At 46.2% G+C, this 25,521-nt stretch overlaps 1 protein-coding gene across 1 annotated transcript in view; it reads right to left on the reverse strand.

The window, feature by feature from the left end:
- Mip (Myoinhibiting peptide precursor) overlaps positions 1 to 25,521 on the reverse strand; it is a 237,124-nt gene that overhangs the window by 104,422 nt on the left and 107,181 nt on the right. The window contains exon 2 of the mRNA XM_070536382.1: positions 18,441 to 18,645. Coding sequence (XP_070392483.1) covers positions 18,441 to 18,644 — 204 coding nt within the window. The 5' untranslated portion in view covers position 18,645. The remainder of the gene's footprint in view (positions 1 to 18,440; positions 18,646 to 25,521) is intronic.

Here is a 25,521-nt window from a genome sequence, read left to right on the forward strand (position 1 = left end):
TCCGGAGGCAGAATCGATGTTCTCGGTTCTGGAGGAGATTGGGAATGCGATCAGGGACCTAAAGGACACGGTAGACAGCGTTAACCTTAAGGTGGATAAAACATGCAAGTGGAAGTTAATAGCCGAGAAAAGGTTGAAAAAGTTAGAGGCCCAAAGAGAGGATGAAGAACATGCCCTTGGAAGCCGAAAGCGCTAGAACACCCCCAGGAGCGGTAGGTGGTACAGTCAAGCGAACAGTGACAGGGGGTAGCAAGTCAGGGGGCAACGACAATAATAATGGATAACAGAAATAGACTTAGTGCGTGGCAGTGGAACTGCAAAGGATTTCAGCAAAAAAGAGCGTCACTAGCACAGATAATCAAAACGGCTGAAAATAGGCCGAAATTAATAATGTTGCAGGAAACTCTAGCGGAGGAGATCGGGCTGTCCGGCTTCAACTCGGTTTGCGAAGGCAAAGAACCAGGCAGAAGAATTGCCACCCTAATTGACAAGAAAATTCCCTACATAGCGCACGATCTAAAATTAGGGGTGAGTAAAATTGACCACATATTCATAGAAATAGCCTTAAAAAGGCACAGAGGTAAAGCGAAAAGCTTGTTCTGCTTTAACATATATAGCACTCTCACAGAGATGAGACAGAGCTTCAGACGCATCATATTTAATAAGGCCATGAGGGTAGCCAAAACTGCGCCACTCATAATAGGAGGGGACTTCAACGCCCCACACCAATCTTGGGGTTACCGCTAGAGTAGTAAGAAAGGGGAAGGAATCTGACATCTCGCCACAGATTTAGGCCTGTTTCTTATCATGGACCCAGCCTTTCCTACCAGGTTTGGCAGTTCCACGTGTAGCGACACTACCCCGGACTTATCCTTCACTTATAACTTACCCAGGGCAGACTGGATCAACTCTGGTACGGACCTAGGAAGCGACCATTATATACTACGCACAATAGCGGAAACGACTGGGATCACCTAAGAAAAATCCGAAAAGACAGAGCAGACACAGATAGAAAGGGGCGCATCAGGCTACAAGAGTGGGTGGCTCAGCTTAGGGATGACTTGAATGCAGCAACTAAGGCTATAGAGACAGAGGAAGAGCTCGAACAACAAATTGATAGTAGATTGGCGCATTTGATCCAAGCCAAGCAATCGAGTTTACAAAGATGGAAATCACAACGTTTAAACAGGAGACTTAGAGAACGAATTGCTCAGCTCAATAAGAATATAGAGAAACACGCACAATATTTGCAGGAACAAAAATGGCATGAGGTGTGTAAATGTGTAGACGGAAGGATAAAACGTGGAGGCAATTGGAGTCTGCTCAGGCATCTGCTCAATGAAAAAGGCACTAAATCGAATAGACGTAAGGCAGTGGCGAAACTGGTACACCAGGAAAGTCACACTGCAATCGCAGAGAGCATAATGGAGCGAGTGGCTACTAAATACTTGCCTCTCAGGAAAGAAGATCAGGATCCCGATTACTTAGGGGTAGAATGCAAATATGTGGATCAGGAATTCACCGAAAGTGAGGTACGCACGGCACTGTATGATCTGAATAGTAGGTCAGCAGCTGGCCCGGATGGCATCTCTAACAGATTGCTTAAGAATTTGCACGACGAACCAATAAAATATCTGACCACATACATTAATGACCTATGGAAAGATGGGGTCTATCCAGAAGAATGGAGGACGGCCAGTACTATCCTAATACCAAAGCCGGGCAAGCAACTCAACTTGGATAACCTGAGGCCAATTTCGTTAACGTCATGTTTAGGGGAGACAATGGAGCATGTCATATTGAACAGGTTAACGAAATATGTGTAGGACAATGACATCCTACCGTATAATCTGATTAGTTTCAGATCAGGCTTGTGCACACAAGATGCCATGTTGTTAATTAAACATCAACTGCTATTAGCTAAACCGAAAAACACTCGAGCTCTCTTGGGGTTGGATGTCGAAAAAGCTTTTGACAGAATTAAGCATAGAGCAATACTTGAACTGATTTCCGAACTGGGACTGGGGAGAAACTGTCGTCTGGGGAGAGTGTCGTCTTTTCCTGTTTCTCTTCACTGTGTCCGCCTCTGTGCGCTGCTTCACCAGCAAGGTATCATGATCACACACCAACTAGCCCAACTTTCCACTTTACTGAACTCTATGAAATGGTCAAAACCTTTCGTGGCAATCGTTCAGCTCACCTTAGATTCGGGGATATGAAATCAAAGAAGATGGATCTGGGTGACAGAGGGACGCCACAAGGGTCGGTCTTGTCACCTATGCTTTTCAACCTGGCCATGTCAAAAGTGGCAAAGGGACTAAAAGAAATAGAGGGCATTCACTTTACCATTTATGCAGACGATGTGACTATATGGACCACTGAAGACATGGGACATGCAGAAAGCAGACTTCAGAAGAGCATTTATAAGGTAGAGTCTATTTTAGAAGACATGGGACTCAAATGCCCTGCTAATATGTCTGAATTCCTTGTACTCAAGAACAGAAGAAGGGGTAGAAAACCAAGGGGATACGTTCCCGAGGAAGAACCCAGGTTAGTACTAACCACTAAGGCAGGCGAATCTATTAATCAAATTGAATCCATTAGAGTCTTAGGGTTATTCCTGGAGGCAAACGGGGCAAATGGAAGAACAATACGGCACATCACAAGCAAGACTGTGGAGGTAATAAGACTGCTAAGGAGAATCACTAACAGACACAGCGGGCTGGGAGAGGAGAGCGCCATGAGACTGGTCCATGCTTTCGCCTTGTGTCACTTCTCATATGTAGCTGGGATGCTCACTTGGACACAGACAGAGATAAACAAGTTGAACAGATTAATTAAAATGCTAGTCAAAACAACAGTGGGATTACCAATTAACACTCCGGACAACAAATTAATGAAACTGATGCTCCACAATACATCATCCGAGATAATTAAAGCTCAGCAAATTGCCCACAGAGAAGGGCTCTCTGGAACAAGGCCAGGTAGAGCAATACTAGAAGAGGTAGGATGGAGCCCAACCGAATCCAAAATTTCAGGTGAAGGCACAGTAGAAATAAAAGATAGCATAAGAGAGATAATCAAGACGACTCCTTTCCCAGAAATATGCACCCGGTGCACAACCTGGAAAGACAAAAGGCAAGGGCCAAAGCTCTCCTGCAAGAGATAGAACACGACAGAGAACATGCGGCATTTGTAGATGCTGCGCGGGTCAGAGGAAAGAAAGCCTTCACGGCAGTAGTAGTAGATGCAGATGGTCTCACTCGGGATGCTATTACAATCATGACTAAATAGACGACAGTCACGGAACAAGTAGCGATAGCATTAGCTTTAAGGAATAATAAGTGGACGAATATTTACAGTGACTCTAAGATGGCTGTTAGACACTTTACCAATGGCTTTGTAACCGAAAGGGCTGCCCAGCTGATCGGTGAGTTGGACAGCCAAGAGATCTAAATCCGCTAGTTTCCTGCGCACATGGGGTCTGTCGATCCATCTGGGAGGAATTTAAACGAGATGGTTAACGCAGCTGCACGAGGACTTACTATCTGTGCACTACGTGACCAGGACCTTAATAATATACAGGAGGAGAACAGGGACCAATTACTTACATATAATGAAATTACGAGGCATTACTACATGAACAGAAGGGAATTCCCAGTGCCACACGCTAAGCTCAATAGAGCTCAAGCGGTGACTCTGAGATTGTTGCAAACAAGAACTTATCCAAGTCCATACTTTATTAACAAGATATATCCTGAAAGACCAATCAATCGCGAGAAGTGTAATGGCATTATTACTCTGGATCACATGCTTTGGCAGTGTCCTGTGACTTTCACAGACTGTGACAAGGAGAGAGACGGGTGGCGGCGAGTCCTACACAGTGGAGTTCTTTTCGATCAAGTACAGGCCGTCCAGAAGGCCCATGATAAGGCGGTAAGGTTAAACCTTACTGTCCCGACGTGGGAGCCGCCTGCGTCAACCTAAGGGTTGATCTTCAGGACATTAAATAAAGTTCATTATACCATACCATCAATTTTACATATGCTTGACAAGTAATAAACAGAGAAATCCATGTTATTTTACCATTATCGATAAATAACTTTGTTTAGGGCCCATCGCAAAAAGGGGAGCTGACGCCGCTATCTCTTGCAAAGCAGTGTAGCTCTGAAGTGTTCACCTGTTACAATACGCCCGACTAACACGCTGTGCTCGTTTCCTTGTCGATATTTTGTGTTGTGGGTAGCTTCTTCGTTTCTCAACGTGTTCAGTCAAAAGTGAGTTACAACCGCCAGCTAATTGCATACTTTAGTTGTTTTCGTACGACTAGGCAGGCCAACGGGCTTGGCGTCCGACGAGAGAACAGGCACTCTACACCTAACGTTTTCAGCGGCCCCCAAAGAATGTCTGCCTTTTCAGGGGTACGAGTTTGACACCCTTACGGCTGACTTTTTCTTGCATCGCTTTCCGCGGTGAAAGCTCGAAACGCCCATCGAGTTGAATGGACGGGCACATAAATATACAGCTGTAAAATGGCAGACCACCAAAACAAATTTCGCATTTTTGGGAACAAAATGACGTCACTTCTGTTTTACCGGACATAGCGCACATTGTTTTTTCTTCCACCGGAAGTGTTCCCTGTCCGCACAGATGGCGCTAAGCTGATGAACCACCATGTTTTGAACGTATGGGCTTCTGTGGAAGCTTCGCTAGCAGATTTATTTACCTTAATGTTTATGGCAAAACAGGCATATACACATACAAAGAAAGCAAAAGCTGCGCATGAGCATCACTGTCACGTGAAATCTGCGGCGCATACAGTATGTATGCGCATGGTGCCTCTCAAGTCATGATGCATTCAAGGCGTCCGTCATACTCGCTAGTAGTCGGCAACTCCACTTAACAAAAGGCTCGCTATAATTTGTGTGCACCCGCACTTGTTTCTATGTGTGCGTGCGTGTATATGAATACCAATTCATTGGATCTGCTGGATTTATTTAAATGGGAATTATTGGAAGGAGTCGTAACAACCAAACAGGCGTGTTCTCTGAGGCGGTCGAGGAGGCACAGGCTATCATCATCATCATCATGATCATCATCATCACCCTGGCTACGCCCACTGCAGGGCAAATGCTTCTCCCATACTTCTACAACTACCCCAGTCATGTGCTAATTGTGGTCATGTTGTCCCAGCAAACATTTTAATCTCATCCGCCCACCTAACTTTCTGCCGCCCCGTCTACGCTTCGCTTCTATTGGTATCCAGTCCATAACCCCTAATGACCATCGGTTATCTTCCCCCCTGATTACATGCCCTGCCCTTGCCCATTTATTTTAGAGCGCAGCTCTTTGGCGTCCGTTCCTGGGTTTCGCGTCGTCGTCGGCGTCGTCGTCGTCGGCGTCGGCCTCGTAACCAGCTCGCCTCCGCCGCCGCGCTCCGCCGCCGCGCATGCGCCGCTGCTCCGCCACCGCGCATGCGCGCTGTCGGCTCTCCGGGCGAGGGAGGATGATGGAAGGGAGGAGGAGAGACTGTGGAGGAGGGCTGGCTACACAAATGGCTCTTTGGCGTCCGTTCCTGGGTTTCGCGTTGTCGTCGGCCTCATAACCAGCTCCGCCCCCCTTTCATCCCCCCAGCGCTAGCAGCGACCGACTGATACCGCTTTCGTGAGTCCGCTACCGCACTCACGAAAGACGTCGTGCACTTCCTGCAACTCGCATTAACCGTCCATCGATCCACACCGATGTTAGTAGTGGGGGACTTTAATGTTGACATAAAGACAAACAGCAATTTCCTAACACTTATGCGGGAGAACATCCCGTTCCTCTCGCTCGTAACGCGTCCCACGGCTGTGACAACCTCGCGAGGCACTTGTATAGATCTCGTCTTTGAGAATCAAGCATTGGTGTACCAAGTCGAACATATATCAGTCTATTTCTCCGACCACAAAGCTTCCTTCATGACTGTCAAGAACTGTTAATGGAGTCTTTGTTAAAGGAATACGTGTGAAAAATAAAAAAAAATTCTGTGATAGCGCATACATGTGTTGCTCGATTTCTTTGCCTCAATCTATCGAAAAGGTGAAACAGCTTATTTGCTGCGCTCAAATTTCGCATTAGGAAGTAACGTATTTATTTATTTCAACTGAAAAGTCAGTAGCTCGCGTTTGTTCTCTCCCCCAATCTCCTCGTTTCTTATCCCTTAACGTTACACCCATTATTCTTCTTTCAATAACCAATTGCGTCGTCCTCAACTTAAGTAGAACCCTTTTCGTAAGCCTCCAAATTTCTGCCCCGTCGGTGAGTACTGGTACGACACAGCTGTTATACACTTTTCTTTTGAGGGATAATGGCAATTTGCTGTTCATGATCTGACAATGCCTGCCAAACGCACCCCAGCCCATTCTTATTCTTCTGATTATTTCAGTCTCATGATACGGATCTGCGGTCACTACCTGTCCTAAGTAGATGTATTTCTTTACCACTTCCAGTGCCTCGACACCTTTCGTAAACTGCTGTTCTCTTCCGAGACTGTAAAAGATTACATTAGTTTTCTGCAGATTAATTTCAAACCCACCCTTCTGCTTTACCTGTCCAGGTCAGCAAGCATGCATTCCATGGCAATATCTCCCCTTAGTTACTAATTAAGCAAGGCAATAGCATCAGCTAATCGCATGTTACTGAGGTATTCTCCATTAACTCGTATTCCCAATTCTTCCCAATCCAGATCTCTGAATACATCCTGTAAACACGCTGTGAATACATTGGTGAGGTCGTATGTCCCTGTCTGACGCCTTTCTTTATTGGGATTTTGTTGCTTTCTTTATGGAGGGCTACGGTGGCTGTGGAGCCGCTATAGATATCTTTCAGTATTTTTACATACGGCGCGTCTGCACCCTGATTCCGTAATGCCTCCATGACTACTGAGGTTTCAACTGAATCAAAGGGTTTCTCGTAATCAAAGAAAGGTATATTTAAGGATTGGTTATAATCCGCACATTTCTGTATCACCTGATTGATAGTGTGTATGTGGTCTATGATTGAGTCGCCTTTACGAAATTTTGCCTGGTCTTTTGGCTGACAGAAGCTTGTGTTCCTGATTCTATTTCCGTTTACATTAGTAAATACTTTGTAAGCAACGGACAGTAAGCTGATCGGTCTATAATATTTCAAGTCTTTGGCGTCCCATTTCTTATGGATTAAGTTATGTTGGCGTTCTTGCAAGATTCCTGTACGCTCGAGGTCATGAGCCATGCGTATACAGGGTGGCCAGTTTTTCTAGAACAATCTGCCCGCCATCCTTGAACAAATCTGCTGTTACCTGATCCTTCCCAGCTGCCTTCCCCTTTTGCACAGCCCCCGAAGCTTTCTTTACTTCTTCCGGCGTTACTTGTGGGATGTTAAATTCCTCTAGATTATACCCTCTTCCGTTATCTTCGTGGGTCCCATGGGTACTGTATAAATCTCTATAGAACTCGTCAGCTACTTGAACTATCTCATCCATATTAGTTATGATATTGCCGGCTTTGTCTATTAACCCATACATTCGATTCTTGCCTATTCTTAATGTCTTCTTCACTGCTTTTAGGCTTCCTCCGTTCCTGAGAGCATGTTCAATTCTATCAAAATTGTACTTTTTTATGTAAGCTGCCTTGCTCCTGTCGGTTAACTTGAAAACTTCTGCCAGTTCTATTCTAGCTGTAGGGTTAGAGGCTTTCATACATTGGCGTTTCTTGATCAGTTCTTTCGTCTCCTGCGATTGTTTACTGGTATCCTACCTAACGGAGTTACCACCGACTTCTATTGCACACTCCGTAATGATGCCCATAAGATTGCAGCTCGTTGCTTCAACATTAAGGTCCTCTTGCCGAGGTAAAGCCGAATACCTTTTCTGTATAAGTGCAGCGGGGGCGTAGATGTAGAACATCCGCCTCGCGTGCAAGAGGACCGTGGTTAGAATCCCGGTGCCACGCAATTTTCCACCGGATTAAAAAAAAACAATTTGCGTGTTGATAAAATTGCGCAAACAGGCCTGGAGGGTGGCCTAATCCCGGTGACCAGAACCGTCAACGCACTCCACCAGAGCAGGATTGGCCACCCTGGTTCAGTACTTGGCCACAACCTTCTATATGAACACAACTATCAAACCACGGCCCTCAGTTTCCAGCAGCTGCGAAGCAACTGACCACAGCGGCGGTCAGACCAGCGACGCAGCAGAGGGTGCTAAGAATTCCTGGTTGCGGACAGGCCGCCATTGGAATCTGAACCTGGCAACGTTTAACGCTAGAATGTTATCTAGTGAGGCGAGTATAGCAGTGCTATTGGAGGAATTAGAGGGCAGTAAATGGGATATAGTAGGGCTCAGTGAAGTTAGGAGGACGAAAGAAGCATATGCGCTGCTAAATAGCGGGCACATCCTGTGCTACCGGGGCTTAACGGAGAGACGAGAGCTAGGAGTCGGATTCTTGATTAATGAGGATATAGCTGGCAACATACAGGAATTCTATAGCATTAACGAGAGGGTGGCATGTCTTGTTGTGAAACTTAATAACAGGTACAGATTGAAGGTCGCGAAGGTCTACGCCGCTATATCCAGTCATGATGACCAGGATGTCAAAAGTTTTTACGAAGCCGTGGAATCGGCGATGGGTAAAGTCAGAACAACATAAACAATACTGATAGGCGACTTCAATGCCAGGGTAGGCAAGAAGCAGGCTGGAGGCAAGTCAGTGGGGGAATATGGTATAGGCTCTAGGAATAGCAGGGGAGAGTTATTACCAGAGTTTGCACAAGAGAATAATGCGCGGATAATGAATACCTTCTTCCGCAAGAGGGATAGTCGAAAGTAGACGTGGAGGAGCCCGAATGGCGAGACTAGAAATGAAATAGGCTTTATACTCTGCGCTGACCCTGGTATCATACAAGACGTGGACGTGCTCGGCAAAGTGCGCTGCAGTGACCATAAGATGGTAAGAACTCGAATTAGCCTAGACTTGAGGAGGGAATGGAAGAAAATGGTACATAAGAAGCCGATTAATGAGTGTGCGGTAACAGGGAAAAAAGAGGAATTCCAGATCAAGCTACAGAACAGGTATTCGGCTTTAACTCTGGAAGGGGGCCTTATTGTTGAAACAATGAACGACAATCTTACTGGCATCATTAAGGAGTGTGCAGTAGAAGTCGGTGGTAACTCTGTTAGACAGGATACCACTAAGCTATTGCAGGAGACGAAAGATCCGATCAAGAAACGCCAGTGCATAAAAGCCTCTAACCCTACAGTTAGAATAGAACTGGCAGAGCTTTCGAAGTTAATCAACAGGAGCAAGGCAGCTTACATAAAAAAGTATAATTTTGATAGAATTGAACATGCTCTGAGGAACGGGGGAAGCCTAAAAGCAGTGAAGAAGAAATTAGGAATTGGCAAGAATCATATGCATGCGTTAAGAGATTAAGCTGGCAATATCATTACTAATATGGATGAGATAGTTCAAGTGGCTGAGGAGTTCTATAGAGATTTATACAGTTCCAGTGGCACCCACGGCGATAATGGAAGAGAGAATAGTCTAGAGGAATTTGAAATCCCACAAGTAACGCCGGAAGAAGTAAAGAAAGCCTTGAAGCAAAGGGGGAAGGCAGCTGGGGAGGATCAGGTAGCAGCAGATTTGTTGAAGGATGGTGGGCAGATTGTTTTAGAAAAACTTGCCACCGTGTATACGCAATGCCTCGTGACTTCGAGCGTACCGGAATCTTGGAAGAACGCTAACATAATCCTGATCCACAAGAAAGGGGACGCCAAAGACTTGAAAAATTTATAGACCGATCAGCTTACTGTCCGTTACCTACAAAGGATTTACAAAGGTTATCGCAAAAAGAATCAGGAATACGAGCCAAAGGGCAAGGCAGGATTCCGTAAAGGGTACTCAACAATAGACCATATTCAGACTATCAATCAGGTGATAGAGAAATGTGCGGTATATAACCAATCCTTATATATAGCTTTCATTAATTACGAGAAAGCGTTTGGTTCAGTCGAAACCTCAGCAGTCTGGAGGCATTACGGAATCAGGGTGTAGACGAGCCGTATGTAAACATACTGAAAGATATCTATAGCGGCCTCACAGCCACCGTAGCCCTCCATAAAGAAAGCAACGAAATCCCAATAAAAAAGGCGTCAGGCAGGGAGATACGACCTCTCCAATGCTATTCACAGCGTGTTTACAGGAGGTATTCAGAGACCTGGATTGGGAAGAATTGGGGATAAAAGTTAATGGAGAATACCTTAGTAACTTGCGATTCGCTGATGATATTGCCTTGCTTAGTAACTCAGGGGACCAATTGCAATGCATGCTCACTGACCTGAAGAGGCAAAGCAGAAGAGTGGGTCTAAAAATTAATCTGCAGAAAACTAAAGTAATGTTTAACAGTCTCGGAAGAGAACGGCAATTTACAATAGGCAGCAAGGCACTGGAAGTCGTAAGGGAATACATATACTTAGGGCAGGTAGTGACGGCGGATCCGGATCATGAGACTGAAATAATCAGAAGAATAAGAATGGGCTGGGGTGCGTTTCGCAGGCATTCTCAGGTCATGAACAGCACGTTGCCATTATTCATCAAGCAGGTACGTACGGAGGAGGTTTTTACGGGGGGGGGGGGGCAAATCAAGGTAACATTTCTATGCATATGAGGGGCAGGGTACTTTTACTAGTACTAGTGTGAATAATGCCCAGCATTCGCCATAAAGACGCGTAAACCCGTAAAAGAGAATTGAAATAACGTGTATCTCACAGTATCAATTGTATAACGTGTAAACCTGTGAGATACACCTTTTCTTTACTTGGCAAACAAAGAACCACATTAAATGGACTCGCGCATGAAAGATGCGCAGGAAGAACCTTGCAAGAACAAGTAAATAAGCGAAAGTACCAAATAACGATTTCTTGTAGCGTTTTTCGAATTAGCTCTGTTTTGCATCCCTCGTTTACTGCTCGACCATGTGCCAAAACCGATTCGTGTTGTTATTTGGGAAGTTGCGTAACGATTCGTGGTCCCAAGTCCCGTACAACCGCGTAGAGCGCAAAACGCTGTGGGGTTCTAGACGCACTGAGGCCACCGCGGAAACCAAGAAAAACACGCCCGTTAGGACAGCAGGCAAGTGGATACGTCAAGCGGGTCGATTCATAACTGTAGAAGCGTCATTCAACACACGGAATTATTGTCAACTTCCGGTGGCATTTTCTCTACTTCCTATTTAAATAAAAAGATGTAGATCCATAAATATTTTCACGATCAATTCTCGCTTTTCATCCCTGTTTGGCTGTTTCCGTGGCTTTGTCCCTTAGTAGATCGCTTAGTTTCTCATCTGCTTGCGACTCTTGTTTCCAGTTGCCAATTTTGCACGAAACGTGCTGTACAATTAGGGAAAAACCAGACGAGGTAACGGGTGACAGTCATAATGCTTATGATTTAGCGGTTATTGCAGGGTATGATGATGGACGCTGTTTCGAAATATCTAATTTTCCACCTTATCTAACCCATAACGCGGATATATGTTTCCGAAGATCCGCCAGCGTCGCGGCGAACCGTCACTCGAGGAAATAATGAAGTAAAAGGAAAAGTTAAACGCAACTGACAGTTTCTCCGGCAACAACTCGTTCCACGAGCATACAGACCAGCTGACTACGAACCGAGTCCATTTCCTCACCCCTGGACACGCCCTTGGATCAGTCTAAAAAAGGGAAGTTGAATTAACGAAGCAACAGCGATGGGCGTGATGATTGAATAGATGGTCAGATGAAAAATTTTTTAGCCATTATAAACAAATAAACTATTATAATTACAACAATAAACTGCGCCCTGCCTGCTACAACAGATGGTGACAACTGACTTCATCTTGAGTTAGTAGCGCGAGTACCGAATCGATGAGAAAACTGGTCTACACACTCCAGGAGATGCCGATGACTACCGCCATCCAAAAGAAGTGCAAAAATTGACAACCATTCCACTCTGTGAAGATGGAATGGCAGCGAAAGCTGACGACAGTCAAAGCTCTCAAACGAAAAGCAAAGTGTTTCACCTCCACTGGGGTCGGCCTGAAGATAATGAAATATCGGGCCGACCCGCGGCCGAAGTGAAGCAGGCGTTAAGCACCCCGCATACGTGGGCCGATCCCCAAGATAGTGCAACACCGGGCCGACTCCCTGCGGCGGTGAAGCAGGCATTAAAAAATTACCGACGATTACGTTACTTCCTAATGCGAAATTTGAGCGCAGCAAATAAGCTGTTTCACCTTTTCGATAGATTGAGGCAAAGAAATCGAGCAACACATGTATGCGCTATCACAGAATTTTTTTTTTATTTTTCACACGTATTCCTTTAACAAAGACTCCACTAACAGTTCTTGACAGTCATGAAGGAAGCTTTGTGGTCGGAGAAATAGATTGATATATGTTCGACTTGGTACACCAATGCTTGATTCTCAAAGACGAGATCTATACAAGTGCCTCACGAGGTTGTCACAGCCATGGGACGCGTTACGAGCGAGAGGAACGGGATGTTCTCCCGCATAAGTGTTAGGAAATTGCTGTTTGTCTTTATGTCAACATTAAAGTCCCCCACTACTAACATCGGTGTGGATCGATGGACAGTTAATGCGAGTTGCAGGAAGTGCACGACGTCTTTCGTGAGTGCGGTAGCGGACTCACGAAAGCGGTATCAGTCGGTCGCTGCTAGCGATGGGGGGATGTAAGGGGGGCGGAGCTGGTTACGAGGCCGACGACAACGCCGACGACGACGACGCGAAACCCAGGAACGGACGCCAAAGAGCCGTTTGTGTAGCCAGCCCTCCTCCACAGTCTCTCCTCCTCCCTTCCATCATCCTCCCTCGCCCGGAGAGCCGACAGCGCGCATGCGCGGCGGCGGAGCAGATTCGTCGGCGAGCTGGTTACGAGGCCGACGACAACGCCGACGCGAAACCCAGGAACGGACGCCAAAGAGCTGCGCTCTAAAACTCCCCATACGTAGGCCATTCCAAAGATATTGCAATACCAGGCCCACCCGCGACGGAGGTGAACCATGCGTTAAGTGCTCGCCATACGGGAGTCAATCCCGAAGGTAGTGCAATGCCAGGCTGACCCCCTCCGGCGTTGAAGCAGGCATTAAAAACTCCCCATACGTAGGCCATGCCAAAGATATTGCAATACCAGGCCCACCCGCGACGGAGGTGAACCAGGCATTAAGTGCTCGCCATACGTGGGTCGATCCCGAAGGTAGTGCAATGCCGGGCTGTCCCCCTCCGGCGTTGAAGCAGGCATTAAAAACTCCCCATACGTAGGCCATGCCAAAGATATTGCAATACCAGGCCCACCCGCGACGGAGGTGAACCAGGCGTTAAGTGCTCGCCATACGGGGGTCGATCCCCAAGGTAGTGCGATGCCGGGCTGTCCCCCTCCGGCGTTGAAGCAGGCATTAAAAACTCCCCATACGTAGGCCATGCCAAAGATATTGCAATACCAGGCCCACCCGCGACGGAGGTGAACCATGCGTTAAGTGCTCGCCATACGGGAGTCAATCCCGAAGGTAGTGCAATGCCAGGCTGACCCCCGGCGGAGGTGAAGCAGGCATTAAGAACTCTCCATACGTAGGCCGATTCCAAAGATATTGCAATACCAGGCCCACCCGCGACGGAAGTGAACCAGGCGTTAAGTGCTCGCCATACGGGGGTCGATCCCGAAGGTAGTGCAATGCCGGGCTGTCCCCCTCCGGCGTTGAAGCAGGCATTAAAAACTCCCCATACGTAGGCCATGCCAAAGATATTGCAATACCAGGCCCACCCGCGACGGAGGTGAACCAGGCGTTAAGTGCTCGCCATACGTGAGTCGATCCCGAAGGTAGTGCAATGCCAGGCTGACCCCCGGCGGAGGTGAAGCAGGCATTAAGAACTCCCCATACGTAGGCCATGCCAAAGATATTGCAATACCAGGCCCACCCGCGACGGAGGTGAACCAGGCGTTAAGTGCTCGCCATACGGGAGTCGATCCCGAAGGTAGTGCAATGCCAGGCTGACCCCCGGCGGAGGTGAAGCAGGCATTAAGAACTCTCCATACGTAGGCCGATTCCAAAGATATTGCAATACCAGGCCCACCCGCGACGGAAGTGAACCAGGCGTTAAGTGCTCGCCATACGGGGGTCGATCCCCAAGGTAGTGCGATGCCGGGCTGTCCCCCTCCGGCGTTGAAGCAGGCATTAAAAACTCCCCATACGTAGGCCATGCCAAAGATATTGCAATACCAGGCCCACCCGCGACGGAGGTGAACCAGGCGTTAAGTGCTCGCCATACAGGAGTCAATCCCGAAGGTAGTGCAATGCCAGGCTGACCCCCGGCGGAGGTGAAGCAGGCATTAAGAACTCTCCATACGTAGGCCGATTCCAAAGATATTGCAATACCAGGCCCACCCGCGACGGAAGTGAACCAGGTGTTAAGTGCTCGCCATACGGGGGTCGATCCCGAAGGTAGTGCAATGCCGGGCTGTCCCCCTCCGGCGTTGAAGCAGGCATTAAAAACTCCCCATACGTAGGCCATGCCAAAGATATTGCAATACCAGGCCCACCCGCGACGGAGGTGAACCAGGCGTTAAGTGCTCGCCATACGTGAGTCGATCCCGAAGGTAGTGCAATGCCAGGCTGACCCCCGGCGGAGGTGAAGCAGGCATTAAGAACTCCCCATACGTAGGCCATGCCAAAGATATTGCAATACCAGGCCCACCCGCGACGGAGGTGAACCAGGCGTTAAGTGCTCGCCATACGTGAGTCGATCCCGAAGGTAGTGCAATGCCAGGCTGACCCCCGGCGGAGGTGAAGCAGGCATTAAGAACTCTCCATACGTAGGCCGATTCCAAAGATATTGCAATACCAGGCCCACCCGCGACGGAGGTGAAGCAGGCGTTAAGTGCTCGCCATACGGGGGTCGATCCCGAAGGTTGTGCAATGCCGGGCTGTCCCCCTCCGGCGTTGAAGCAGGCATTAAAAACTCGCCATACGTAGGCCATGCCAAAGATATTGCAATACCAGGCCCACCCACGACGGAGGTGAAGCAGGCGTTAAGTGCTCGCCATACGTGAGTCGATCCCGAAGGTAGTGCAATGCCAGGCTGACCCCCGGCGGAGGTGAAGCAGGCATTAAGAACTCTCCATACGTAGGCCGATTCCAAAGATATTGCAATACCAGGCCCACCCGCGACGGAGGTGAACCAGGCGTTAAGTGCTCGCCATACGGGGGTCGATCCCGAAGGTAGTGCAATGCCAGACACTATCAATCAGGTGATAGAGAAATGTGCGGAATATAACCAACCCTTATATATAGCTTTCATTGATTACGAGAAAGCGTTTGATTCTGTCGAAACCTCAGCAGTCATGGAGGCATTACGGAATCAGGGTGTAGACGAGCCGTATGTAAAAATACTGAAAGATATCTATAGCGGCTCCACAGCCACCGTAGTCCTCCATAGAGAAATCAACAAAATCCCAATAAAGAAAGGCGTCAGGCAGGGAGATACGATCTCTCCAATGCTATTCACAGCGTGTTTACAGGAGGTATTCAGAGACCTGGATTGGGAAGAATTGGGGATAAAAGTTAATGGAGAATACCTTAGTAACTTCCGATTCGCTGATGATATTGCCTTGCTTAGTAACTCAGGGGACCAATTGCAATGCATGCTCACTGACCTGAAGAGGCAAAGCAGAAGAGTGGGTCTAAAAATTAATCTGCAGAAAACTAAAGTAATGTTTAACAGTCTCGGAAGAGAACGGCAATTTACAATAGGCAGCAAGGCACTGGAAGTCGTAAGGGAATACATATACTTAGGGCAGGTAGTGACGGCGGATCCGTTTCATGAGACGGAAATAATCAGAAGAATAAGAATGGGCTGGGGTGCGTTTGGCAGGCATTCTCAGATCATGAACAGCAGGCTACCATTATCCCTCAAGAGAAAAGTGTATAATAGCGGTGTCTTGCCAGTACTCACCTACGGGGCAGAAACCTGGAGGCTTACGAAAAGGGTTCTACTCAAATTGAGGACGACGCAACGAGCTATGGAAAGAAGAATGCTAGGTGTAACGTTAAGGGATAAGAAAAGAGCAGATTGGGTGAGTGAACAAATGCGAGTTTATGACATCTTAGTTGAAATCAAGAAAAAGAAATAGGCATGGGCAGGACATGTAATGAGGAGGGAGGATAACCGATGGTCATTAAGGGTTACGCACTGGATCCCAAGGGAAGGGAAGCGTAGCAGGGGGCGACAAAAAGTTAGGTTGGGCGGATGAGATTAAGAAGTTTGCAGGGATGGCATGGCCACAATGAATACATGACCGGGGTTGTAGGAGAAGTACGGGAGAGGCATTTGCCCTGCAGTGGGCGTAACCAGGCTGATGATGATGATGATCACCATTATTGGAACAATATATTTGTTCTCCCGGTATACTCCCAGTTTCTTGCTACTTCACCCTGCGGCAACTGTGCGTGTGTGTGTGTGTGTTTTGCCTACTTGGGCTCTCGTGGTGCTTTCTATCGTTAGTCGATTCAGCTAGTCAGTTTCCCTTTTTCTATCCAACGAGCGTGTCGGAACAGCCCATGCTCCGGTGGCGCCACCTCAAGGTTTTCGACATCAAGAGCGGCAGTTCTGAGTCCTCCCTGAATGCGCTACCTAATATTACAGTATACGATAATGCCGCGAGCTCATGATTAGCAGCGTAATATTATCACCGCTAAGCCATCATGGTGGCACATGCTATAGATAAACACGTAGCATGATCATCATGACATCTTTATGTCCTGTCTTGCGCCAGTTGATTCCCACATGCGCGCGCAAATTTTTCGTAATTTTATCACCCCGCGTAATTTTCCTACCGTCCTGAATTGCGCCTCCTATCCCTTGGCACCCATTCTGTAACGATCCACTGGTTACCTGCCGTACGCGTTGTATAGCCTGTCCAGCTGAATTCTTTTCTCGTAATGTAAACTAAAATATCAGCTATCTCCATTTGTTCTCCGATCCACACGACTCTTTCGGTCTATTAATGTTACGCCTAACGTTTATTGTTCCATCGATCTTCGTGCGGTTTTTGTTGTCGAGCGTCTTTGTTAATTAAGCTCCATATGTTAGCACCTGTAAATGCAGTGATGGTGAACTTTTTTTTCCACAATGATAAGCTTCCAGTCTGGATTTGGTAATGCCTGTTGCATCCACTGCAACCCATTTGTATGCTCCAGTAAATTGCTGTCTCGTGGCGAAAGTCATCAAACATTTAGGATGAGAATAGATAAATATGTGCCCAACATTATGGTGACAGGGAAAACTTGCGATGAGTGTAGATATAATTGCTATCGCTACAAAAATAACATAGCAATATTTATGCTAGTGGTGAGAGTGAGCATCAGTTGGTGCTTGGGACACATAAAGATATTCCTTTCTGACTTTATTCCAATCTCGTGGCAACAATTTGAATAATCGCCGACTCGAGAATCGGGCGGTGACTCGCAGCATTATTTCAACACCCAAATCAAACGCTCTCCTCATTTATACTAGGACACTTTTGTTTGCATTTAACGAAAATAGCATTGCCTGCCTTAACAGCTTGTGATGAAATAGGCCGACAAGATGCGAGACACGTGAACAAGTGGAGAGGGTTACGATGGGTCCAGGCTAGAACAGCAAAAGTCGATAACCTGATGAGAAGGGCGGCGTCTGCAATCTATGCGCCTCCCATTGCTTAGCTTGGGGTAGCTGGTAGGCAATCGGGTCGCGACGCAACCCTCCGGATGCCGCTAGAACAGATCCTCAGCAGAAATGAGTTGCCAGAGTGTTCTCGTATATATACCGAAAGGGCTCGACAGCGTTAAACTGCGACCCAAGAGTGTTTATTATAGGCGGAGGAATTCGCTGTCCCCGGCCGATCTGCGTAGCCAATGCCAGAGCCATTGGTAGGCTGGATTTTCATTCTTTCGTAACGAGGCTATTTCCGGCTATTCAGAAATAGAAAATGTCGGGTTTGTTCTGCATGTTAAGGCACCTTAAGTGCGTGCATGCCACTTTGATGTACAGACTTCTCACGGCTTTGTGACGTCGCATGATAGAGGCCAAGTGGGCCCAGCCCGAAAAATTTTGACCAATTGAGTAGGGATCATGGAGAAAAGTGAGTAGAACACTGAAGAATTTTGTTTCTGTTGTTTCGCCTAATCATACATGATCGGTGTGTATACGTCATATGAGATGGGGAGTTATCGTGGTTTCTGTGATGTCACGTGACCGACAAGCAAAGACGGGGTGGCAGAAATGAAATTAGAAGAATTCGAATAGCTTGACGTTCTAGCGCCCCTGGTTTCGGCGCGAAAGACAGCACCAAAATACAGACAATTAAATTCGCCCATGTAGCCCAGTGAGTGGCGCACCTGGTAGGGTCCGTAGGGGCCCCGCTTGCCCCACATGCTGGAAAGGCGGTTCCAGTCGGACGAGGCGCGCTTGCCCCACATGCCGGACAGGGCGTTCCAGTCGCCGCCAGCCTGCGGCTCGGCCAGGGCGCCCAGCAGCGAGCCGAGCACCAGAAGCGCCAGCATCCACACGCCGGCGACGCTGCTGCTGCTGCTTGTGGCCATCCTGCAAGGGGCACTGCTCAGTGTGGGGCAGCGACCATTGCAGCCAGCGGTATAACGTGGGACGGGAAGCAACAAAATGTGTTCACAGAATAGTGTAGTTGAGCATCAGCGGACGGTCAGCATTTTAAAGCGATCGTGCTACTTGGAGCTTTATATCCTTTTCCTTGTGAATATTTTGCTATGATGTATTGAAGGGGAAAGAACAAAATATTCGCACAACTGCAAGTGTCTTAACTAACTCTTTAACTTATTCCTTGAAAAGAAAGTGACATTAAAGCACCACGGAAGCGGTGAGTATAATCGCCGAAATATGACATGCGGTTAATGCGCGTCGGTTATTTTATACACACGACTCATCCAAGGTCCCAGCGTATTTGGTGGTGCCCGCGTTCTTTCCTGAAATAGCCACCCAATTCGGGTCGAAATTCAGGCAAAACAGGGGTAAGACGGGAGACGTCCTCGTTTTGTTCGTGGCCAATTCGCGCCGAGCGATAAAGTTTAACATTTGTTAGGCCGTGAAAAGAAGTCACCGGATACGGGGTTGCATGAGTTTGGTCAAGCTGCGATAGAAGAGATTTTTCTCAGGCCACTGTTTTTCGCTTGTTAGTTGATTGCATCAAGCGAAAATAAAATTGTTCAATTAGATTTCTCTCTTTTTCTTTCTTTTTGGTTTACTTAAATACCCCAGGCATGGGTCTTACATACCGGGCGGAATTACAACTATAGTTAAAACAATATTAGTTAAGGCGAGAAATCGCTGACCCTGCTTGGGTGAAGTAGAAAAACTGGTGATGGCAGCGATGGCGTAAGGAATGCAGTTCCAGTCTACAAGTACGCTCTAAAAAATGACTTGGGGCACGCGGCACTTAATCCGATGATATTGATCATGTGGTGAAGTGCATGGCGCGAGGCTGAGGGCATTGTAAAAAAAATATATTTGGAGCAATGATAGGCTGGCGGTGCGACGGTAATACGAGAGTTGACAAACGGGAGCCTGTTTCAAGGAATGACATGGTCATATCGAAATGATAAGCTGAATTTGATGAATTGTGATGTTTTACGTGCCTAAACCACGATTTCATTATGAGGCACGCCATAGTGGGGGTTTTAGGAATAATTTGGACTTCCTGGGGTTCCTTAACGCCCACAGAAATCTAAGTACACGGTTTTTTTCGTATTTCGGCGTGCCACAGAAAGGCGGCCGCCGGGATGGATCCCGCGAACTTGTGCCTAACAGCCCAACACCATAGCCACTAATCAACCACGGCCTCAGTGAATGAACCTAGTAGTGCGATTCTGTACGCCTTCAAGGGTGTTAGTGGGGTAAATTTCATGCGTGCTCCAGATGGAAGAAACGTATTCAACTTTAGATTTATCTGGGGAGGAGCTTTTTGTCACTGACATTTATAAACCGAGATTATTGTTAGCGAGCTTTATAATGCAATTTACATGTAAGCACGAGTAAATACCGTGAGAAAAAGTGATATCTAGATATTTGAAGTACCCATCTTAACACAGGATGCATGTTGATTTGAGAATTCTTTAGAAGCACGCGTTGAGTAGTTACCTTGTGAAAGGCTCTTGCTAAATCGAGAAAGATTGCGTTAGTCTGTGTGTTAGTTCGAAGTTTGAATGTAAATCATGAAGAAAGATGGCCTACTGTATTTCACAATTCAGTTCCTTATGGAAACCGTGCTGCGATTGATGAATGGACGAAACCATTTGAGTGGAAAAAGCTCATTAATTGAGAAAAAATATATTTTCCATGATTTTTAAGTGACTATTATTATGTAAATTGCGCGGTCATTTCGTGGTGAATCTCTATTGCCTGATCTATAGACAGGAACGACATTGCTCACTTTCCATTCAATCCGCAGGTTACGTATGGTTAGCGACTCAGTAACAGCAAGAATAAAAAAAAGCCGTAATGAATTTCGTGTTTTTATGAGTTTTGAAATTATTTTTCAGGGACAGCAGACGACTAGTTCTTGACATTTTCTATTACGCTGCTGATACGTTTTAATGAAAAGACAATGACAGTTATTTATGACATGGCAATAACAGACATGTTTGGAAAGGGCGTATCGGATTCTATGCTGAAAACGTCGTGTCAAACACGTAAGACTGTCAATGTCTGATAAAGGACCAGTCATTTTGAATATCAGTTTGAATACTGATAGTACAAGATGTCTGGGGGATTAGTGATGCGACAAAATTTTTGTAGGTTAACAGCTGTCATGTGATGAAGGTTGTTCTGATAAAATCAGTGTTTATGCATGCGCACAGCTTCCACGTAGGCACGCTCAGCCTCGTAGCCTCGCAGGCCTGGGGCCGGGACGGTTTAATTTTTGCGGGTCGAAAAAAAAAAAACGCTTTCTTTTTGCTCTCAACAGTTTTAAGTGTTTTGTTAAACGATTGGTGATGTCGGTTGGCATGAAAGTAATGCTTGGAAACAAATTAAATTCCGACGTTTTCGAGCCAAAACGATGATGTGATTATAACGCATGCCGTAGTGAGGGACTCCGGATTAATTTTGTTGTGCACGCGACGTCACAAAACTGCCAAAACTGACCTCGTGAAAGTGACGTGCACGCTTCAAAGATGCATTAATGTGCCGATCAAAACTGAACTTATTGCAGAATAACCGTTGACTGCCTCGTTGCGAGATTAATACAATATGGCTACACACCGATCGCTCTGGCACTTGCTACTCGGAGCTGCCGGGGAGAATGGATTTATTTGCACGTAATAAAAACATTTGCATGCAAGATAGCATTGTCGAGCCCTTTCAGCACTTACAGGACATTGCTCGGCCGAAGATTCTGCGTTAAGGATCCGTTTTAGCTGCATTTTTACCTTCACGTTGCACGCCGCCGCTAGTTTTGACCAGCCACCGCAAGCTAAGTAAGGCGAAGCGGACCAGTCATGGATGCCGGCACCACCCTCTCACTCCAGTGATTTATTTGCACTCCGATCTCCACCGAAATCCTCTCCACTTTAAGCGTGCTGCTCGCCTTTTGTCAGCCAGTTAGATAAGACAAGCCACTCAATGTACGCAGTGTTATTCGTTTTCAAAGCAAACGAAAGTCACCTTCTCTAAACGAGGAGACCGTTTGATTGGGCTGGTCAGACAACGCTGCCGGTCATGGCCCGATGCTTGCGTCGGCGATAGCGCAAATTTGATGTCAGGAGATTGGAGCAAAAACAGATTGAAATAGTCTTAGGTTATATGTCCCTAGTTGTTTTCCAGAGTGCGAATGAAAACTTGATACTTGATTGGAATATTTCATAAATGTTATGTAGATCTTGATTCAGTGCAGCATATCGAAAAATATAGTGGAGTCGCATGTTACGACTAAAGGTGAAGGCGGCGTGAATTACTTCATGATGACTAAATTTACGGAGGTAGTTAATGGTAGACAAGATTTCTTGTATGAGTGGTTAGTATAAATTTAAAAGATTCTGAGAAGCCTGGGTTATGCGAGTTGGGCTTGTCACGAACTGCGTTAAGTTAAAGCGAACATCAAGGAAGTATTTAGCACCTGCTTGGTTTGACGTAATTGTCCAAAAGACCAGTCGACGTTTGGATAATTTAAATCTCGGAAAGGCATGATCCATGAATTACCCTCTTTTCAGTCGACTGCATCAGGATATCGTTCAAAATGAAATCAGTATGGCTGCTAGAGGGGCCTTGACAACCGAGTCGCCTATTCCCACCGATATCACCGCCACTTCCTCTCTAAGCACGAAAACATTTGTTACGTTGAAACGTTGAAAGACTTAAAGAACGTTGAAAAATTTGAAAAACTTTGAAAGGTTGCACTTGTCCGTGTTCGTTGCCTTCTCGTCCTTGTCTGCGCTGCGCATTTTGTTATTTGTAAGCATTATGAAGGAACTGGCCTAGCAGGAAGCCTTATTGAACCACGTTTGTAACGACTTGACTGAAATGATAAAAAGAAAAGAAGACATGGTTTTGAGAAACGTGCAGCTATGCATGCAAAATTCTTAGGTGACAGTTCACAGGAGCATCATAAATTATCTTATGCAGAAATGTGAAAAATTCCGGCAAGGTGCTTCAGGTTGCGGCGCATTAAACTTAGAAATTTGTAACGTTTTCGTTTTTTCGAATAAAACCTAAAATTTAGATTGTGGTGCATTACGTGCCAGAACCGTTGTATCATTATGACGCACTCTGTAGTGGAGGACTATGGAATAATTTCCACCTCTTGTGTTCTTTAATAATCCTATTACGTAATTTGTGTTTCACGATAGATAGGCAGTTTTGTATCTAGTATATTATAGTCCCGTTGTGTCTAGTTGTTTTCTTATAATGCAGTTGTGCTGCGGTTATGAACTTGTTGCTTTGTAACTATTTGTATCTCTCTTAATGTTTAGGCTATCTTGAAAAAAAGTGTTTTTTTCATATATATTGTATGCCACTAGTTTTTTTCAGTTTTTTATTACCTCTACGTCTTCACTTTTAAATGTGTACCTTATACCATGATGGTGTCTGAGGTGTTTCTTTTATTTTTTTACACTTTATCATTACCGCTCCGAAATTTATTCCGTGGCTTTGAAGAAGCACATAAAAAAAGAAAGATTGCTCACAGTCCTTCAATATATACATCCACAGGATGAAAAATAAACATTGATTGAATAATTGACTGGCTGATTACCTTGTTTAAGGCAGGTTTCTCCCATTGTTCTAGCTTTTTTTATTGTAATGCAATCACTTTGGTACTGCTGTCTTTGTTTATATAGACACGCACCAATATAACCACTTTTTTTAGTTGGCCTCATGTCGTGCTGCTTGCATGCTCACGGTCTTTTCCTTCTTCTGAAGAAGATGTGGTGCTCGTAAATAATAATATAAATATATAATGTTTGGGGTTTTACTTGCCAAAACCACTTTCTGATTATGAGGCACGCCGTAGTGGAGGACTCCGGAAATTTTGACCACCTGGGGTTCTTTAACGTGCGCCTAAATCTAAGCACACGGGTGTTTTCGCATTTCGCCCCCATCGAAATGCGGCCGCCGTGGCCGGGATTCGATCCCGCGACCTCGTGCTCAGCAGCCCAACACCATAGTCACTGAGCAACCACGGCGGGTCCTCGTAAATATTGCCCACCAGAAAGAATCTATTTTTGCTTGCCGAATAACCAAACTTATAAAAAAGAAGCATTACGTGGCGGTATCCAACGTCTTATCTCTGTATAGCTCTTTGAGATTATCGCCGCGTGGCACAGTCGCGCCCGAGCCAGCATAGATGAATGCGCCTTGGGCCTTAGCCTAGTAGCCCTCGCCTAATAACGCGGAAACTGACACACGTTTCAGCTATCTCGATGTATTTAAACGAAGGCTAGCTGTACGTAGATTCCAGCAAGTTGCGTTGCAACTTATGTTGGCTTTCGGCACGTTGCCTCGTGTTTACACCGGTTACTCGCCATTTCAGTGGACGTCGTTGCTGTCTCCATCATGTTGTTCCTGTTACAACGAAAAAGCAAAATATCTTCTAGTTCGTTCATCGTTTTCAGCCCAGGCTATGAAAAAAAAACTACATTATGGGGTTTTACGTGTCAAACCTCTATACGATTGTGAGGCACACCGTAAATTTAAACCACTCGGGGTTCTTTAACATGCACCTAAATATAAATACACGAGTGTTCTTGCCCCCGTCCAAATACGGCCGCCATAGCCGGAATTCGATCCCTCGACCTCGTGCTTAGCAGCCCAATACCACAGCCACCAAGCAACCGTGGCGGGTAGACCAGGTTATAAGCGTCCCTAGGAAAGTGAGCTTGAGGGCAGCCCTTCTCCCGGTGATGGATTGAAGGTTTCTCGTGCACTACAGCGTTTCTTTCAGCTACACTATTGAATATAAAAGCAGGACTCTTATGTTCTGGCAGATTTGCAGCTAGATACGTAGGCGGGGTAAAGGATTTGTAACGCGCAATTATACAATCTTCATATTATGGATGACTGGCGCAAGTAGTTCAGATAATTGCAGCGCTTGTGCTCACCGTGTGAAAATGCATTGAAACCATTCATCCAGCCCATAGAGCCTAGTTAGGTTAGGGTATTACTGCATCCTGAGGAAGCATTAATAATAACGCGTGGCTTTGACAAGAGCCCTTCGGTTCTCATGAAGAACCTCCAATGCTACCGTAAAAATAACAGGGAATGCTAAGAAGATTCAAGAAAACCTGAAGAAGCTTGCGTACAGCATTCTTTATTTTCAAGCGCCACGTGCGTGAAATACCAACTTAGCAATGTTGCCTTTTCTTTGGACCGAGGCCAAGTTGTCCCCCTCCCCCCCCCCCCCCAAACAAAAATAAAACTCTCAACTGCTTGCATGGTTTGAATTTGACACTTTCAACGGTCTTCGATCTTCAACTTCATTCACCACAATTTTCGCGCTGATCATGAGCACATATTTCTCTTACTCGGTTTGCAGCCATTTCTCTTCCCCAATGTTGAGTTACCAGGTCAGGACTTTGATTCAGGCCGTCTTCTCTGCTTTTCTATTACGATAAATGCCTTCCTCGCTTTCCTTGTTATTTTCTGTGACGCTGGCTTTTCTTATAAAAACACGCATACTGTCTGATGGAGCACGTTTAATTCTGATGCCCGTGTATTCAAGAGCAAAGTCTCAGAGGCTTTAGGATTAATGCCGCGGTAGATCGCACATGTACATCGCGCGGTAATTATGGATAGGCGTAACCTTTCGACAGTCGACAGCGCAAACTGCCAAGAAGAGCATGGTCAGAGATCGGTAATTGGCATGAGATCAGGGACATCGCGTACGAGGGATCACTCATTTTCGGTCCTGTTCGTGCCGCCTACTTTCTGCGTTTATTGAACCCCACCTATTTGATA

This window comes from Dermacentor albipictus, chromosome 3, assembly GCF_038994185.2.
Source record: "Dermacentor albipictus isolate Rhodes 1998 colony chromosome 3, USDA_Dalb.pri_finalv2, whole genome shotgun sequence".
In the NCBI taxonomy this organism is placed as follows: domain Eukaryota; kingdom Metazoa; phylum Arthropoda; class Arachnida; order Ixodida; family Ixodidae; genus Dermacentor; species Dermacentor albipictus.